Source organism: Peromyscus eremicus, chromosome 3, assembly GCF_949786415.1.
Source record: "Peromyscus eremicus chromosome 3, PerEre_H2_v1, whole genome shotgun sequence".
NCBI lineage: Eukaryota > Metazoa > Chordata > Mammalia > Rodentia > Cricetidae > Peromyscus > Peromyscus eremicus.
Genome location: NC_081418.1, coordinates 110,958,004 through 110,971,335, shown reverse-complemented (window position 1 = coordinate 110,971,335; position 13,332 = coordinate 110,958,004). Strand labels below are relative to the sequence as shown.

The 13,332-nt window shown below is 43.9% G+C and overlaps 1 protein-coding gene across 6 annotated transcripts in view; it reads left to right on the top strand.

Moving 5' to 3' along the window:
* Foxp1 (forkhead box P1) overlaps positions 1-13,332 on the top strand; it is a 241,241-nt gene that overhangs the window by 87,638 nt on the left and 140,271 nt on the right. For all 6 annotated transcript variants that reach the window (XM_059258276.1, XM_059258274.1, XM_059258275.1 and 3 more), the window contains exon 2: positions 1,972-2,142. In XM_059258276.1, coding sequence (XP_059114259.1) covers positions 1,972-2,142 — 171 coding nt within the window. The remainder of the gene's footprint in view (positions 1-1,971; positions 2,143-13,332) is intronic.

Below are 13,332 nucleotides of genomic sequence, written 5' to 3'. Positions count from 1 at the left end.
GTCTAAGAAGAAAGTCCACCTTTGCACACCCATCTTTTATAGATGTCTGCCCAAGTGCAGGAATCCCCCCACTGTTTCTCATCTCCCTGTTTGCATGAGTCTAGAACATGGGAGCCCTAGCCTTCTGACCCATCCTGGCCTCAGCATTGGCACTGTGTCCCCAGACCTGTCTACTTCACTGTCTTAGTGACCTTGCTGAGCTTCTCTGAGGAAGCCAGTACCATGGCATTCCTTCATGGTCACTTTCCATGCCCACATTATCAGATTTTGTTCAGGGCATTGATCACATCTCTGTGTGCCTCTTCCTTGAGGCACAAATAATATAAGTTGCTGCATTAAAAAACATATATTTGGAAGAAATTAAAAAGATGTTTCAGTGGGTTAAGAGCAGTGACTGCAATTTCAGGGAACCTTAAGATTCGTTCCCAGTACCTACCTCATGCAACTCACAGTCTCCTGTAACTCCAGCTCCAAGGGATCTCACACCCTCTCTGGCCTCCAGGTACCTTTTCATACATGTTGCACATGCATTTACATACACACACACTGATTTAAATTAATATTTAGAAATTATTTTTATATGATATGCAGTAGTTGTGTGTGTGTGTGTGTGTGTGTGTGTGTGTGTGTGTGACTACATTGTTTTGTGAGCATCCTTTCTGACTTTTCATATGTGTGTTCTTGGTTCTCATTTGAGTGGACCCAAGCAATCTGACTTTTCAAGTGATTTTTCTGGTGTAGTCCCTGTACACCTCAGTTTCCTATGTCTGATCCTGCTCTCATTTGCACAAAGGCATGGTGGACCGCTCTTAGTTTTATGACAGTGAATATCTTCATACTGGCCATATCCATGTTTCTAATACTTCTTTCTTCACTTGAACTAAAAAAAGGGCTACCCAGTCATATGTTCAACCTTTGGAGGTCTCCTCTGTTTCCTCTGTCTTATTACTAATTCACACCACTTCAATAACTGCTGCCTTGAACGAAAACCTTCCCGTTTTCAAAGCTTGAAAGAGTCTTTTAGCCTAACTAGTTTGTTTCCCGGTCCATCGTGAAAAGTTTAAGGTGACCCCAGGTCACCTCTGCTAAGCTTTCCTTTTATTTTATACTCTGTCTGTTGGTCTACATAGGGCATCTGAGGCTGGACTCAACCTCTAAGGATGACCTTGAACTTCTGAGATATTTTAGAGATACCATAGCCAAAAGTTTGCATGTTGGGAAGAAGAACATCTACACCTATTCAGTGTGCTAGGAACACACACACACACACACACACACACACACACACACACACACACACACTCAGCTGAGGATGACCTCTGTTTCTGACCCTTCTGCTTCTATCTCCTAAATGCTAGGATTACAGTGTGTGCTATCATGCCCAGTTCATGTGGTACTAGAAATTGAACCCAGGGCTGGTGAGATCGTTCCAGATACACTTTTAACTATTCTAAGCTTTCTATGGAAATCGTTCTTATGGTGTCTCATTTTCCTGTGATCCACTGCCCAGATCTTTCTCTTTATTTGGGTGCAGGTGAGATTAAAATATATAAAACTTGAGTTCCCAAGTTTCCCCAGGAAACATTCAGTAGGATACGGAATCTCCAGTAAGAGCCCTTCCTTGTCTCCTGAGCCTTACCTTTTCCTCATCCCCCAGACCCCACTCTGATATCTGTCCACACCAGCCATTCATACTTACAGGTGGCATGGCAGCTATTTAGTGGGAATGAAGTATCTACTTACATAAGATGCTGTGTCAAAGGAGTCATGGGTAATTTTATCCAATCAAAGGAAATGGAGGCGCATTCTAGGACGTTTTCTATGTAGACTGGCTAGAAGATTCATCGGCTGTTTCCCTTGCCTGGAAATGAGCAAGTGACGAGCAGCCCTGAAGGGTTTTTTTTCTGGTGATCCTCTTTGTGAGGGAATCCCCAGACGTGTGAGAATAAAGCCGTGCCCTTTTCCTTGCAGGCCCTGCAGGTGGCAAGGCAGCTCCTCCTTCAGCAGCAGCAGCAACAGCAGCAGCAGCAGCAACAACAACAACAACAGCAACAGCAGCAGCAGCAGCAGCAGCAGCAGCAGCAGCAGCAAGTTAGTGGACTAAAGTCTCCCAAGAGGAATGATAAGCAACCAGCTCTTCAGGTAGCCATGCTTTTTTCAAAAAATTCCTGTTGTGCCCTTTGCCATGGCTGAGAAGCTATACAGAGGTGGATTAGCGAGACCATTGCAAACTATCTCAGGAAACCTTGTGCAAAATATGTTTTTAGTTTATGAGTTGAATTATGACATCATAAGAAAAATATCTATTTGACTTAAAGTTTTGGGGTTTTTTTGGGGGGGTGTTATGCCAAATTTTTAATGTTGGGAGGAATTCAACTCATAATTCCACATGCTAGGGGGCTCATGCATGTATAAAGTAGCACTGATCACATCCATCCATCCAACTTCACTAATCCCCCTTTCCAGGCCCATGTAACCATTTTCCTACCTTCAGGTTAACTTCTTTCTAGTTTCCACAAATGGGAGCAAGCAGACCCTACTTACCTCTCTGAGTCTAGCTAGTTCCATTACTGATACATCCTCCATCTCCAACCATTTTGCTGCAAACAACAGGGAGCCGTTCTTTGTGGATGAAATGACTCCATTATTGTTAATCCACTTATCTGGTGATAGGCACATAGGACAACTCCACTTCTTAGGTATCATGAGTGTGTGGATATCTTGTCAGTATGCCAATATATTATTTATTTTCTGGTGCTTTGGTAAAGCACCATGACTAAGGCAACTTCAGGATGACTAAGTTTATTTGGGCTTACCATTCCAGAGGGATAAGAGTTCATCATGGCTGGGAGGCATGGTGGCAAGTATCGGACTTGGCAGCAGGAAGCTGAGCGCTCACGTCTTCAGCCCTGAGCATGAAGCAGAGTGTGATTGGAATGGCATGAGGCTTTGAATCTCCCAGCCAGGCCCCAGGGACATAATTCCTCCAGCAAGGCTGAACCATATAAACCTCCACAAACAGGGCCACCAACTGGGGAGCAAGGGCTCAAATACCTGAGACTGTGGGGGGACATTCCACATTCAGACCACCACAACTGACTTCCTTTCCCGTGGCTTACACCCAGGAGTGGTCTAGCTAAATCATGTGATGGTTCTGGTTTTTGTTTTTTTGTGGCTCCTCATACTATTTGAGGACCCTTCACCATACTTTTCATAGTGGCTAGATTAATTGACTTCCCCACTGACAACATACAAAGTTCCTTATTCTGGAGACGTGTTTGCTATTCATAACTAGGGGACAAGGGCGCAGAGATGTTCCTAACATCTCATGGGCTTTGGACCAAGGAGGCTGTTCATCATTCCCCAGCGTCCAGTGCACCCTCCAAAAAGGAGTGCTACTTAGCAGCTCCAGATGTCTGCAGTGTCAAGAGCTTCTATTTGGCCCTGGGAGGATGTAGTGCTTCTGATATTATACCTGGTAATGAGTATAATAGAACACATGCCCTCCTTCAGTAGATGTTTGCAGAATGTTTCTGAATCATTAATTGAAAACGGGGAACAATTTTTATGAAATGATAACAAAAGAAGATTGTTTCAACCACTTCTCATTTCTGGCTCATCGAGGCCAAGGGGTTAATAGAGTAGAAAGAGGCGTGAGCTCATAAAATCGAATTTGGATTTGGGTCTTGGAGTAGAAAATTGCAGTAGAAATTTCAAAGAAACTTGAGTCAGGTATTTATGCCCACATTCAAAGTAGAAGATAGGCATTAGGGTCCCCCCCACACACACACACAATGGAGGGTAAGGATGGGTTTCTCACTGGAAATTTTGTAACAATTTGTGATGAGCAGTGACACAATGTGTTGCTAGTCAGTGTGGGATCTACATGTGTTGACTTCTCCATGGGTTAGGATAAATTGATGCCGACTTCCAAAGTGTCCTGCACAGATTGTCCTGTCCTTGGTACACCCATTCTGGTTCTCTTGCTGTGTCGGGGAAACTGTCCCTCTTCCAAAAAAGTCAAACCTTACAGTGACAGGTTATTGGGCAACTTGAATACCCGCGTGAACTGTTGACAAACTCTTCCAAGGACCGCTGTTTGGTAAACTACCAGCAACTCACACCCTCTTACCCGCCGTGTGGGCGCGGGTGCGGGAGCCAGTTATAATGAGGTGCCGTGCCGTGGAGGGTGGATGTCAGGTGTTGTAAGAAGGGCTTTGTTGTGCAGATGTCTTAAGAACAGCTCAGGAGGATGAAATATGACTGTGTTGACCTTTCAGCTGTGAGCTTATTTGTCAGGATTCAAATAAGTTGAAAGGATCAAACTGAACAGTTTCCGTAGTCAGTCTGGGAATTGTGTTTCAGGGGTCAGCAGCGGAGGCCACATTGCAGATTCCATAACATAGCCAATTGTTGGTACATATTAAAGTACCAGGGCATCTCCTGCAGACAGAGACGCAATTAAAATTCTAATTTATTAATGTATACAGGGAGCTGGCCCAGCCTGTCACTCAGTGATTCAAATGCCTGTCCATTCTTTGGCCTCCTTCTTGGAGCCTCTCATAGCCTTGAAAATACTAGGAGTCCTGTTGAATTTATCAGGCCTCCAAGTGCATTGGGAAGACGGCAATATAGTATTGGGAACATGGTATCCACAGTGCGGCTTTGGTGTTAAGTTTTTAAAAATAGACAAATACACTGTCCAGTCATAGTGCTGTAGAGTTGAATACCATTTATGATTAAATTAACTGGACTTGTTTTCCCTTGTACGTGTGTGTGTGTGTGTGTGTGTGTGTGTGTGTGTGTGTGTGTGTCTTGCATACTGAGTGTGTTAATCTGTCCAGCTCTACAGTTTTTTGTTGTTTTTTGTTTGTTTGTTTTTGAGAGACTTCACAGCCTTAGATGGTTTAGAACTTGGTAGGTAGACCAGGTTGGCCTCAAACTCACAGAAATCCGCTGGCCTTAGCAGTAAAGGGTGACCTCACCATAGCCGGCATTCTGCCTTACTTTCTGAGCCACAATATCCCACTGAATTTGAATCCACTGATTCAGTTAGGTGGTTTGCCATTGAGCTCCAGGGATCCGCCTGTCTCCTCCTCCTCAGACTAGGATTACATTTGCAAATCTCTGAGCCTCATTGTCACATGGGTGCTGGGAATCTGAACTCAGCTGCTCTGCTGGAAGCCCTTTCCCAGTGAGCTGTCTCTCCAGCCCCAGTACTTGCATTTTTAAAACATGGCATTTAGGGTAATTGATAGAGGTTACTTAGGACTAGATATGTGAAGTAAAGTTTCAGGGGATTTTGTTTTGAGGATTCTATTTCTTCTTGACCATTAAGGATTTTGGCAACCAAGCCAAAGAGTCTGACAAGTAACATGTCCTGGATCATGACTGGGTCAATGGGACAGTCACTATGATGTGCTCTACACTTCAGTCTATACAGGAAGGATGGAAGGAGAATGCTTCTCATGAAGGCCGGTCTGCTAAGATCATCATGCTGAGTTTCTTAGCCATCGGGATAGAACTGACAAGTAGAGAATTTACATTGATTTTTGAGGGCTGTTGTGCATGTGTGGGTATGTGTGCCTGCATGCATGTGTGTGAATGTGTGTGCTGTCTTTGTGTCCTGACCAGGGTCACTGGAATCCAGTAGTAAGCCTTATTAGTTTAGCTGGCCTTCTACTGACAGGAGAAATTACTAATGTCAGTTACATGGTCTATCACCTTGTTATAAAAAGATGTATGTAGACTTGGAAGGAATAACCTTGACATTGAAGTCTATCTCGGCATGCCTTGTCCTTACTGGGCATCTCGCCTAGAGTAGGTCTGCAATAAAAAGGAAATCCTCCTGCTACTCTGCAGTGTTCCTCTCTGATTTCCTTACCCTCTACAGCTCTACTCAGAGACCCATGTTGGCAGATTTCAGATCTGCATAGAGGAAGCCTTGATGGGGAAGGATTTGATCTGCTGAGAACTTGAGATGGGGGCGGGGGAGAAGGGGAAAGAATCCTTAAGTTCCCGGAGATGCTACGGCTCGTATTTTAAGCATATCTCACTGGTCTCCACTTCATGTTTGGCAGCACACTTCAGTTGCACAGGCTGATGAGACAAACAAAAGAAAAGGGAAAGTGAGAGGAGGCTACAAGTGCTTCCTTGATAGAGATCATGAACCCAAGTCAGACAGCACCAAAGTGGACTCATTTCAACAGCAGAGAAACACATGCAGCAGATGCATGCTAAATGACGCCGGGTGCTCGAGTTCTCGGGACACAGCCTGGTTAATTGGTGGGGAAGAAGGCATGAGCCAGGTGGACAGGCCACTTTTGGGGGTTCTTGACCGGTATTCCACTCATCATCTTACATTGTCTTTTTGCTTACACTGTTAATTTGCCTTGCAGATTTCTTTTATGAATGATAGAAATGGAAATTGAAAATTGGCCCCATCTTAAATTCACAATCAGAATGATCTGAATTCATTAAACTCATTCTGGTGAACGTTCTCAGAAAAGCCTCAGTGTGCTGGGTGCTGGGCAGGTGCTCACAGGACCCTAAACTGTTGACACAGACCTTGCCTTCAGGATGCTCTGCAGCTATAAATGAATTAATTTGATTTTGCTCAAAAAAAATTAGAAGTGGGTAAAAATAGTAGGCTGCCTTTTATAAATATTTATATACTTCTGAAGATTGCTTAAACAAGTGAAAGAAATGCCTACCAGTGCAGGTGTGTTCATAACCTCCAAAGCGAGAGGCTCTGCTGGCCAGCAATTAGTTCAATAGATGAGCAATTTTCATTGATCAAATTTTGGAACTTTGACTGCTGTTTCTGGGTAGTAATTCCTTTTGGTTCTTTAAGCATTTTACTTGTTGGCTGGAACACGTCCACTGGAAGGAAGTCAAGTGACACAGTTTCTCCTCAGAAAGTAAGAGTCCACACAGGTTCTGCAGCATGTGAGTTGAGACAGAAAACGAGCCTTGTGAATGGCTTTCAGTGGGAAGCTGACCGCCGCTCCAGGCTGGCTGTAAACACTGGGAACTTGAAGCCATGCATCTGATCAGTTTCCCCCCTGTGTGTCCCTTTTCCCTCCAAGGTTATGTGCTGTGCAAGCCCCTGACCCAAAAGGCCTTTTTTTTTTTTTCTTTTCTTTTCTGGAAGAATCAATAGTGAAACCTACTTGTGGACTAGCCTTTGGCTCAGGATTATAACGGGTCCAGCTTTGAGGTTAAAATACAAGATTCAACAGGTATTTGATTTAGTTAGTCATTTTTTTTATTTGCAATTATTTAAAATACTCTTTAGGCAGCGAGTTTTTTTAATGTATTTTTTTAATCATTTCTATGTCACTTAGTAAGAAATAAGTTGCTGAGAGGAAACCCTTAAAGGAAACTTGAGTTTTCTGTTGTACTAGTGAGATGGGATGGTCACGGAATACCAGCCCATAAAAAATTACCTTTCTGCACTGGGCTAGGAAAGTAAGTGATTCAGATAATTAAATTACATCCCTTATTGTTCCAAGCAAGAAATGCCTATAGCCAGCATCTCTAGTCTTTAAAACATATCAGAAAGGTCACAACATTGGTCCCTTATAAGATGTCTCCTTCTGCATACCTTTGGAGAATTGCAAGTCCCTAAAAGTAAGTTTTGATAAGGAATAAAAAATAGAAATTATTTCTAAAGTATTTTTTAAAATCTTCTAGATTATACAAACTATCAAAAATACGACCGCAGGAGCCAGAGAGGTGGCAAAGTAGATTAAAGACTTTTTTTTCCATGAGCCTGGTGACTTGAGTTTGCTCCTCAAAAGCCACAGTGGAAAGAAGGAACTGGCTACACAAAGTTGTCCTCTGACCTCCGCACATGTTCCATAGCTAACATACATATATCGCTCACTGACGGACATCCAGTAATAATAATTTAAAAAATATATCTGATGAGAACACTGGCCTTCCCTCCCCGTGGCAAAATATCTATGCATGCAGACTTTTGCAACCTGTTTTCAAGGGTTTCATGTGGCTCTTAGATTTTGTTTCCAATAGTCTCTTTCTGTCCTTGCTTCCAGAATGGTGACATGGTTTATGCTAGCAGAGCTTGTGTTGACCGCTTCACTTTTATTGAAATGCCGTATGACCACGTGCCAGTCTCACAAGGACAGCCCCACTCCATGACTGGGTGTGTTTATTTTATTGGTGATCTCACTGTCATGAGAATCCCACTGTGGACATTTATATATGGTCAACTTACCTCTGTGCACTTGAATATTAAAATGCAAATGAAATTCTAATGTTTTATGCCAAACTGTGTTAGTTAGGGTTACTATTACTGTGATGGAACACCATGACCAAAAGCAGCTTGGGGAGGAAAGGGTTCATTTGGCAGTACTGTTCATCTTCAAAGGAAGTCAGGCAGGAACCTAGAAGCAGAAGCTGATGCAGAGGCCATGGAGAGGTGCTGCTTACTGGCTTGCTCTTCATGGCTTACTCAGCCTGCTTTCTTATGGAACCCGGGACCACCAGCCCAGGGGTAGCACCACCCACAATAGACTAGGGCCCTCTCCCATCAATCATTAAGAAAATGTCTTACAGGTCTGCATACAGCCTGATCTGAGGGAGGTGTTTTCTTAGTTGAGGGTCTCTGCTCTTATATGACTTTTGCTTGTGTCAAGTTGACATAAAACTACACACCACCAAATCCTGTCTGCCTCACCATGAGCAGAGTGCTAGATGATGAAAGTTCAATGCTCAATGTAGGCCCGGCCCCATAGCAGTTCCGTAAGATAGGTGGCTGTTATCCTGGAGAAGGAAAACTGGAACTCTGAGAGGTTATGGGAGTTGCCACCGAACACCCAGACAGGAATAGAACACTGAAGACAGCCAGACTTTAGAGAGCCACAGGCCATCAGTGTGCTACCAGAAGCTAATAGCTCCCCCCTCCGAATGTCATAGTTTCCATAAATAAACAAATTGTTACGTTTTCCATATTGCAAATGAAAAGCCAAACGAATAAAAATTAATTCTACTATACGTAACTGAGTTCAGTGGGGTGGGGGCTTAGATCTGCATAATTTCCTAATTGCAGCTCTATTTGCATATCTTTGTATACTTGCATGTGTATCTGTGTGTGCCTGTATGTGTTTGTACGTGTGTGTGAGCATCAGGACAGTGAGCAGCAATGAACAAGAACGATTCTTTTTCCTCAAGGCTGATTGCTCCTCTGTGCTTATGTGTGTTGGAACATGGAATACTGTGTTATAATCACTGCACAGGCTAGGAGGTGGAGAGGGACAAGGGAAAAAACATACTTGACTGGTCAAAAATGTGTAAATTGCTGACAAAATGACACATGTAATTAAGAGTGTTCCTACCATTTTACCTTGTGGTTTCCACCTCCAGTGTTGAAAAAGAGAGTGACTCCCACCTCGCTAATTACCATTATCACTGAAATGCTGGGGTTGGAGTCATTAGTTCCATGTGCATTTAATTAGAGGCAGGCTGAAATTGGATTTAACTTATTACTTTTTCATGGATCACTTTCTTGTCATCACTTCAAATTGGATTGCAGCCCCAGGTAACTAATTATGAGAGCCACAGGATCAAGAGTGAAAAAAAAAAAAGGTAATTAGGAATAACACTGTCGGACCCTTGCTGGTCATCTACTTGTGCTTCAGGAAAGGGGGTGTGGGGAACAAAAGAAACAACCATAGTTTGCAGTGGTACAGATTGGGGAGTTGGAGCCCTGTGTAGTTGCTAAGCATCATGGGAGTGTGTCACCACCCATAGTGGCTTCTGTGATACACAACTGAGTTGAAGATGTTGACTCCATGTGATTCCACAATCAGGTTATTTCATACCTAGATTAATCTTGTGAAAACAACAGATTGGGTGGAGGTATGAGGCTTCTCCACCACTGTGTCATCTGAGGTCCTCACGTCGGTGATGACAACAAATCCGTCGAGATGCCTGCACACCAGAGCACAGAGTATTTTCAGTCCAGGGAGCTAGGATCTAATGAATGTATTAATGTTCCGGAACCATCATTCATATCTGATGGGGGATATGTCAGTCGGCATTAGAGTAAGGTTTAGAGTTTCCCTATTTGGAGTTTCTGTCAAAGATTCCCGCAGCCTACACTGTTCAGGCCATTTCCTCTGCTTCTGGTTGCTCCCCTCCATACCCACATTGCCCAAATTCTGCAGAGGCTTCCTGAGGTTCTGTCTCTCTTTCCACCCTCATTGAAAATACTTTAAATTATATTGTTTCCATGTGTTGAACAGAACTCAGAACTACAAGCAATCAATTTTATAGACATTGTCAGAAGAAATCTTGATGACAATTAGAGGATGTGAAAGAATTGGATTTTAAAATCTCAAGTACTAAGAAGTGGAGATGGTATGTGTTCACGTGCGTGTGTGTGTGTGTGTGTGTGTGTGTGTGTGTGTGTGTGTGTGTGTGTGTGTTTTCTTACATTTGAAGTTCTGTGAGTCAAATTTTCCCAAGGAGTGGTTCTTCTTAAGTAGACCAGAAGGGCTGGAGAGATGGCTCAGTGGTTAAGAGAATGGGCTGTTCTTCCAGAGGATATGGTTTTAGTCTCCAGCACCCTCATAGTGTTTAACAATCATCTGTAACTCCCATTCCAGGGGACCCAGAGCCCTCCTCTGGCCTCTGTGGGCATTGTGTGCATGTGGTAGGCAGACATACACACAAGATAAAATGCCCCCACAGATAAAAGTAAGTATGTTTTTTTTTTTTTTATGAAAAGAGGAAGAAAGAAAGAAATAGACCAAATATGAGTCTGCTATGTGAGGACTCAGTGAGGATCTCCTTATGAAATCCAACAGGGAGAAAAACACTTGGTTCCCTATTAAAATGACTCACCAAGCAGCCGGCTAGAGTGCCTTTATGTTGTTTAAAATCTGTTTTAATGTTCTGCTAATGTAAGCAAATAACGGTGATTCAGTGGTGAGTGACTTTCCCACCCCAGTGAGCCATGCTTGCTCTGGAGTGTCACTCAGGATGAGCCTTCCAACCCTACCTCCACACCCCCTCATCAGAGGTCACCACGTTAGTGTTACTTGCAAAGTGATAAAACACCCTTCCCGGAATTACCCGTCTCTTTCCTGTATAATCCTTCTAAGCAAACTGGCAAGACCCAAAATAGTAATCATCAAGTCTAATGCAGAAAATTAAGGCCTTTCGGTTGGTGTTGTTGGAACATCTTAAGTTGATTTAGGATTTTTGTACACAGTATTCGTCTGTGGTTGAAAGGGGGCACGCTGAGGTCAAGTGATGTAGTGTTTTCCATTTTTCCATATGAGCCTCTCAGTGTGTGATAAAAGCGAACTCCTTTATTTTGTAAGTCTGCAAGAATTTCTGATGAAGTGCAGAGGTCAGTGACGTTCCCTGTCAGTTTGAACAGCCAGTATTTAACTACTGGTTTTTCCTCATTTCTCTCTCTCTCTCTCTCGCTCTCGCTCTCGCTCTCGCTCTCGCTCTCGCTCTCGCTCTCGCCCTCCCTCCCTCTCTCTCTCTCTCTCTCTCTCTCTCTCTCTCTCTCTCTCTCTCTCTCTCTCTGTGTGTGTGTGTGTGAGAGAGAGAGAGAGAGAGAGAGAGACTTTTCTTTCCTGCTCCCCACTTCCCTCTACACTGTACCACTCTTCTGACACATGCCCAGTGAGGTCCTCCAATCTGAAACTCATTAGCGCACAGCCTTGGACCCTGTCCAGTGGTTAGAAAATTTCCTGAAGCCTAGAATAACAGCATTCGGTGCAGCACCATGGACTAGAAGTGACAATGGGCTAGTCGTGTTCCCCTGGCACCCTGCCTGGTCAGGAGAGCCAGCTGACCTCAAAACATAGCGACGCAGAGGTCACACACATGGCATGGGCGCACCAACTTTGATCCTCACAAGAGGCTCTTCTGAGATCATGAGCATGGCACCCCTTCTCCCCTTCACCAGTCATTTCAGATGGGCTCACAGTCTCGCCAGTGTGAGCTGTAAGAACATGAAAGCAATTAGAGAGCATGAAGCCCAGATCATATTTTTCACTTCTGAAAGTAGTGGATGTAATCCTTCCTTCATGCATGCATTCATGCTTTTCAAACTCTATTGACTTGAAAGTCACTCTGTCCAGATCCTGTGATCAAGACACCACCTTGCCCTGACCTCAGAAGAGTTATGTTGTGGGTCAAGTTCAGTTAAGCTAGGTTTTCAGACAGACATCTGTCCAGAAAGATAACCATAATGATAATAAACACCGAAGAGTTATGTAGGACTTTCTAGGAGGTAGCTACTCTACATCAGTCCTCTGGGAGTTTTATCACCATCTCGATTGTATACACGTGTACATGTATCTGTGTGTGATCACAGGTATGTGAGTGCACATGGAGACCAGAGATCTGTGTTGGGATAGCTTCCTCGGTCACTTTCCACCTTATTTCATTTATTTATTTTTATTTACATGTACGTGTGTGTCTGTATGAGTGTATGTGACATGTGTGGGGATGCCGAGAGACAGCATCAGATTCCCTGGTACCTTGAAATGCATGCTGGGAACTGAAGAGCCCTGGAAGAGAGCGAGTGCTCTTAATCACTGAGCCGTCTCTCTCACCCTCCCACTTTATTTGTTGAGACAGAGTCTCTCAGTGAACCTGGAGCTTACTGATTAGGCTGGACTGACTGGCCAGCAAGCCTCAGGGATCCTCTTGTTTATTGCCTTCCCGGTTAAGGAGGTCCAGGAGCTCCACACTGCCCAGGTTTTACATAAGTCCTTAGGACCTGAACTCAGGTCCTCATGCCAGTATAACAGACCCTTGACTAACCCATCTCCCCAGTGCCCCCTCTTCCCATCTCACAATGAGGAAAGCATCGCAGAATAGTGGTCTTGCCAGAGATCATGATCCTGTTATGTGACCCATCCGGGACTCCCGCCCACATCATCTGGCAATATAATCTGCATCGTTTTGAAGCTGCCTTGAGATTCTCCCGGGCATAGCATGCAGGCACAGTGAAGGGAACAGAATGGGCGTTGCTGATGCCCGGTGCTCCTCGCTAACCACCAGACCACATGGTCTCCTAATTTGGACATGTGTTTATGGGCATGTCTGAAAAATAGTGGCTGTAATTGAAATATGCACTTTCTAAAGGGAAATGACGCTTGGGAAAGAGAAGAAAGCCGGGTATTACTCAAAGCCTGCAGACCACTCTGTAAGTAATTGTCTAAACGCAGCCGTTGAAATTGAGAAGCAGTTTGGAAAATGTACAGTTTGGGAAATTTGTGTTTCGATGTAATTACGGTAGTTGTGAGCTGATGTCATGCCTAGTAACTGTTTTTGTATTGC